This window comes from Anneissia japonica, unplaced genomic scaffold, assembly GCF_011630105.1.
Source record: "Anneissia japonica isolate Jap-2015-1 unplaced genomic scaffold, ASM1163010v1 scaffold650_len285673_cov152, whole genome shotgun sequence".
Lineage (NCBI taxonomy): Eukaryota > Metazoa > Echinodermata > Crinoidea > Comatulida > Comatulidae > Anneissia > Anneissia japonica.
Genome location: NW_022728301.1, coordinates 123,341 through 129,954, shown reverse-complemented (window position 1 = coordinate 129,954; position 6,614 = coordinate 123,341). Strand labels below are relative to the sequence as shown.

Here is a 6,614-nt window from a genome sequence, read left to right as displayed (position 1 = left end):
ATTTCTGGATAGCATGTTTCTATATTGATTGTATTATTGTGTGCAATGCAGTATGTCTAGGTATACTTTACTCCTTTTTTTAATCATATTTATAGAGGGTGACCCTTCCAGTGTGTCTTAGAAGGTCAGCTGATATTCAATGGCACCCTAAAATGAATTAAATAATGTGATGCTATTATCAGCCAAGTCTCTTAATGAGGCTTAGGGAGTGGAGTTGTTTTTAGTCATGAGAAAAAGTCCTGCTGTCACAGGAATCGAACTCAGGACCCTGGGACTAGAAGGCAAGCATCTTAACCACTAAGCTTTTCAACTTTACTCCGTGTCTTCTAGTTTCCAGGAAGCAGATTACGTTGCCCTTTGTGCTAGTTGTATCAATAACCCATAGGCAATAATAACATTGCATCTTGTATTCCTAGAAAATGTGCTGTTGAAGCCAATTATTATTATGTTATTATTATAAATTCATAACCAATTCATAATTATTATTTATGTTGTTATTATAAATTCATAACCAATTCATAATTATTATTTATGTTATTATTATAAATTCATAACCAATTCATGACCCAATCGCCAACCTACTTTTATGTACTGTAGATCTAATGTTGGTGCATACAGTTACTACTGTAGTGTTATGCATGAATTGTCCAGAATTACAATAGAAATATAAGTGTTGATTTAGTCTGCATGGCAGATGTTATTTACCACAAGGATTAGTTTGCTTTTGCTTTATTATTTTATTCTTTGTTATTCCTATATTGTACACACTTTCATAAACTTTTTTTTTTTTTACTTTTCTTTATATCACTTTTAACACAAAGCCTGTATAAACATTCTAAAGCAGTGTCTATACACAATGCTGAGCATCTGTTCGGAGAAAGTTGTAGTGGTGATAAAATTTTAAAATGTTTGTACTTTTAAATATCAAAACTTTTAAATTGTACCATATTGTGTTTAAAATAGTAGTTCATAATAAAAAAAAAAAGTTACCTTTCAGAGTTTGGTGTTTAATTGCTTGATGAGCTTTCAGCAACACTGCATTCTGTAAGCTATCAAGTGACGGATCTATACAATGTTAAAAGATGATGATTGCCAGCTGACAAAGGCAACATGATGTTGCCAAAAGCAGCTAAGGAAATAAATATCAAAAACATAACTTTACGCTTGTTTTATATCATGACAGGTTTCGACAACGTACATGTCACTAATGTAATTTTGTTTTGTTTCTCGTATTTAGTGTTTCTCTGGATAGTCCATTGTCTAAACAGTGTACACTTTGTGGCCACTTTATTGAAAACCATAGACCAAAAATGGAGACAGATGATGTCATCTTGACTGTGGCGCGAGACAACACATCTATCAGTTGCCAGAAAATGTTAGAGGTAAAAGATCAGATGACGAAAGGTGGCAAATATTGTGATGGGTATGATATTCACGACTGGTTTGAAGCAGTAAATGTTGATCCTGATGAAAGACAAGATACGGTAAATGGCGTATAAACTGTGTTGTATCTAGGAATCTTCAAATGGAGGGGGGCTGATGGGGGCACAAAGGCGGAGTGTGGGGTATTGATAAGAGAGAGGCACTAAGTCGCAAAATAAGGTGATATGAAGTGATGTTTACCTACTTGAGCATGATTTTTTTTAATCGCTTTCAGCAGTGGGAATGACAACTTCTATGTCATTTTCAACACCTTTTATACTGTCTGTTTCATGTTTTCAATTCAAGAACATAAAGAAAAAACTATATATATTAAAGATCAAAATTACTTATTAACAGTCACGATCAATTATTTTTTAACCTGCATTCAATGCTTGTTTAAAATGTAAACAATCTGTACTTCTGATGTTCTGATTGTCTGTGATACAGGAAGTAAATTACATTGATATCTAGAAGCAAGCACAGACTGACCATGTTAACATGTGGGAATACAGCTGTAATGGTGAAAAGTATTTGTTTTAATCATTGCAGAGTGATGCGAATAACTGCCATTGCCTCTGTAGAGGATTTGTGGTAGATGATCTGGCCAGACTCTGTCACATCTATTATGGTTTACCGTAAGTCTTCATCATTTTACTCTTTCAATACTTTAATGCTTATCATTTTTTTTTGTTAAATTGTTTATACCTTTATTATTTGTGTCCTTTTATCAGTTTAACTAATCCCGAAGATTCAAATACTCTCACATATGATTTTACTAAAATTTTCAAAAAACAACATATTTACAACCTTCTACTTTTAAGCCACCAATGGAAGACAGACATGCCAACATTATGAATGGTAATGGTAATGTTTGCGGACTTGTATAGCGCATAATACATGGTCTCTATGTGCTGATGTTTCATAAACCAAAAACAAATCTAAGGAACTCAGAAATCAGAGTGCTGCAGAGAAACCATCACAATTACATCATTTTTTAGACCACAGACAAGCAGTGATTTTTACAAGATCGTGACTCACAGATGCTCGAGTGATGATTGCATCTAGTTAGCCTATTCTATGAACAAAAATTAAAAGGCCAGAGAAAGATGGGTCTTGGGTCTTTGTTAAATATAGAGAGAGAGGTTGAGTCCCGAATAACAACTGGGAGCTACATGCATTCCATAGTTTAGGAGAGTAAAAAAGATCTTTCTCCAAATTTTGAAGAAATGCTGGGATTAATAAGGATCAGTAAAGGATATAAAGAATAGAATTTGTTCTGAAATTATGATACCTTCCCTCGCCCTCCTGTCTATTCTGTCAGACTTGTTAATCATGTCTTTCTGTCAAACCCGTATTTGTGTTAAGTTTTCTAAATTAATATTTCTTTTATTCATATATATACAGTATATGCATAACATACATACATTACATATTTTGTTTTACAGTAACACACATCAACTGTGCTGTGACATTATAAAATATATTTTAGGGAAATCAGTAAATATAATTATTATCTTATTATAAGTAATATTTCTTCTGTTGGCATCTGTAGGAAAGAAATTGTGCTGCCCCATTTGTCTTCCATAAACTGCCAAAGGTGTTCTCACAATTTATCTGACCACCGGAAATTAAATGATGAAGAACAGAAACAGGTAAGTGCTTGTTGTATTTTATTTAGATCTATAAAGTGTAGTTCTGATAAAAGAAGTTAAAAGAAGTTGCAAATTATATTGTATGTCTTAATAGGGTATACTGCTGTCTCTTATACACATCTAGATGGGTATAAGAGACAGGGGTACACTTTGTGGCCACTTTATTGAAAACCATAGACCAAAAATGGAGACAGATGATGTCATCTTGACTGTGGCGCGAGACAACACATCTATCAGTTGCCAGAAAATGTTAGAGGTAAAAGATCAGATGACGAAAGGTGGCAAATACTGTGATGGGTATGATATTCACGACTGGTTTGAAGCAGTAAATGTTGATCCTGATGAAAGACAAGATACGGTAAATGGCGTATAAACTGTGTTGTATCTAGGAATCTTCAAATGGAGGGGGGCTGATGGGGGCACAAAGGCGGAGTGTGGGGTATTGATAAGTGAGAGGCACTAAGTCGCAAAATAAGGTGATATGAAGTGATGTTTACCTACTTGAGCATGATTTTTTTGAATCGCTTTTATTAGTGGGAATGACAACTTCTATGTCATTTTCAACACCTTTTATACTGTCTGTTTCATGTTTTCAATTTAAGAACATAAAGAAAAAACTATATATATTAAAGATCAAAATTACTTATTAACAGTCACGATCAATTATTTTTTAACCTGCATTCAATGCTTGTTTAAAATGTAAACAATCTGTACTTCTAATGTTCTGATTGGCTGTGATACAGGAAGTAAATTACATTGATATCTAGAAGCAAGCACAGACTGACCATGTTAACATGTGGGAATACAGCTGTAATGGTGAAAGGTATTTGTTTTAATCATTGCAGAGTGATACGAATAACTGCCATTGCCTCTGTAGAGGATTTGTGGTAGATGATCTGGCCAGACTCTGCCACATCTATTATGGTTTACCGTAAGTCTTCATCATTTTACTCTTTCAATACTTTAATGCTTATCATTTTTTTTTGTTAAATTGTTTATACCTTTATTATTTGTGTCCTTTTATCAGTTTAACTAATCCCGAAGATTCAAATACTCTCACATATGATTTTACTAAAATTTTCAAAAAACAACATATTTACAACCTTCTACTTTTAAGCCACCAATGGAAGACAGACATGCCAACATTATGAATGGTAATGGTAATGTTTGCGGACTTGTATAGCGCATAATACATGGTCTCTATGTGCTGATGTTTCATAAACCAAAAACAAATCTAAGGAACTCAGAAATCAGAGTGCTGCAGAGAAACCATCACAATTACATCATTTTTTAGACCACAGACAAGCAGTGATTTTTACAAGATCGTGACTCACAGATGCTCGAGTGATGATTGCATCTAGTTAGCCTATTCTATGAACAAAAATTAAAAGGCCAGAGAAAGATGGGTCTTGGGTCTTTGTTAAATATAGAGAGAGAGGTTGAGTCCCGAATAACAACTGGGAGCTACATGCATTCCATAGTTTAGGAGAGCAAAAAAGATCTTTCTCCAAATTTTGAAGAAATGCTGGGATTAATAAGGATCAGTAAAGGATATAAAGAATAGAATTTGTTCTGAAATTATGATACCTTCCCTCCCCCTCCTGTCTATTCTGTCAGACTTGTTAATCATGTCTTTCTGTCAAACCCGTATTTGGGTTAAGTTTTCTAAATTAATATTTCTTTTATTCATATATATACAGTATATGCATAACATACATACATTACATATTTTGTTTTACAGTAACACACATCAACTGTGCTGTGACATTATAAAATATATTTTAGGGAAATCAGTAAATATAATTATTATCTTATTATAAGTAATATTTCTTCTGTTGGCATCTGTAGGAAAGAAATTGTGCTGCCCCATTTGTCTTCCATAAACTGCCAAAGGTGTTCTCACAATTTATCTGACCACCGGAAATTAAATGATGAAGAACAGAAACAGGTAAGTGCTTGTTGTATTTTATTTAGATCTATAAAGTGTAGTTCTGATAAAAGAAGTTAAAAGAAGTTGCAAATTATATTGTATGTCTTAATAGGGTATACTGTTATCAGCTTGGTCTCCTTACTCATACTATATTTTTATATTCATACTCATTGTTTATGTATATAGAGAAAGTGGTAGTCGAAAGATCTTTGGTTCAAATCCTCGTAAGGGCCAAATTCATTTTTACAGAAAATTGTTCTAATGCAAATGGCAAATTCCAATTTCCTCTGCAAAAATTGTCTGATCCCCTTCTCGGTCAGACAGCTCTGCTCTCTCTGTGTGTATATCATACAGCTACCATTACTGGCTCTTCCTCCAATATTCCCATGCTTAAATTTTAAAAGCAGTATAAATTTGATTTTCCTGACATAAATTAATACTTTGCTTCTTCTCTTACATTTTCAATTTACTGTACCTTATTTGTAGCCCACATTTTGATGTTTGTATGTACAGAGAACTCCCAATTCCCAACTTCCACTAATTACATAACTATATATTTGTAAAAAATATATTTTTCAACAGTCCTGTTTATAATTTTTTTTCCAGAGAGACATACAGAATGAACCTAAACTAACCGTGCTGTCAATGTCTCAGGTGAAAGTTTCTGCAAAAGACGGACAGAACCCTGTTGCCTTGTACACACCCGATTGCATAGGACCGCAAATGGTAATATTAAAAAACAAAAATAATGCCATTATAATAAATATTTAATTATAATAAATTTAATAATAAATTATTATAATTATAATTATTTTTTACTTTGAATAGAACTTTATTGTCATTTATAATAATAGCAAAAACAATAGTGCCTGCTTGTGATTTATTAATAATAATGAAAGTATCACTAACAGCAACACAACACAACACTCACTATATGCTGCTTATACTGTTGTATTTTTGTCTAGAAAAAAATAAAAACTAATTTAAATACTGGGCTATTAGTACTGTGGCTTATCTTTTACATTACACTATGGCTAAAAACTGAAGGTGGAGAAAAAAGGGGACTAACTTACCGTCATCAAGCTCATTATTATTGTAATCATTATCATCATCATCATCATCATCATCATCTTGTATTAACTGTACAAGGACTAAAGCGCATACTTGCATAATGTAGAATAGTAGGCAAGAATATAAGGACTGAACATTTAAATAGTGTAAATGTTCACGAGACCAACTAGGAGTGAAAACAAAATCCACATTGTTTCTACCTTAATGTATTGCCTACAATTCATATTTTCCATTAGCATAATCACAGTTTTAGTATTGTGTTTAATACTGAATTTACTAAAATTCTTATCATCTACAGTTTGGATTAGCTCAAGTAAAAGGCAGCGGTAATAAGAATGCAAGCTTAAAAATTGGTGTCATTCCAGTCAAAGTACCACATTCCAAGATACAAATGGTTAAGGAAACCAATCGAAAAAGGAAAAACTCCGGCAGGATTCTTAGTTCAGTGAAGAATAAGTTGAAGAAACGGAAATTAATGAGTAATTCAGCTGCAGGAGACAGGTAGGATATTTTCCATCTTTATATATATATATATATAT

General features: G+C 32.9%; 1 protein-coding gene across 1 annotated transcript in view; it reads left to right on the top strand.

Moving 5' to 3' along the window:
• Positions 1-6,614, top strand: part of LOC117114052 — a 35,454-nt gene that overhangs the window by 21,028 nt on the left and 7,812 nt on the right. Inside the window, exons 5-12 of the mRNA XM_033257584.1 lie at positions 1,238-1,484; positions 1,972-2,057; positions 2,975-3,074; positions 3,199-3,432; positions 3,920-4,005; positions 4,923-5,022; positions 5,611-5,730; positions 6,374-6,576. Coding sequence (XP_033113475.1) covers positions 1,238-1,484; positions 1,972-2,057; positions 2,975-3,074; positions 3,199-3,432; positions 3,920-4,005; positions 4,923-5,022; positions 5,611-5,730; positions 6,374-6,576 — 1,176 coding nt within the window. The remainder of the gene's footprint in view (positions 1-1,237; positions 1,485-1,971; positions 2,058-2,974; positions 3,075-3,198; positions 3,433-3,919; positions 4,006-4,922; positions 5,023-5,610; positions 5,731-6,373; positions 6,577-6,614) is intronic.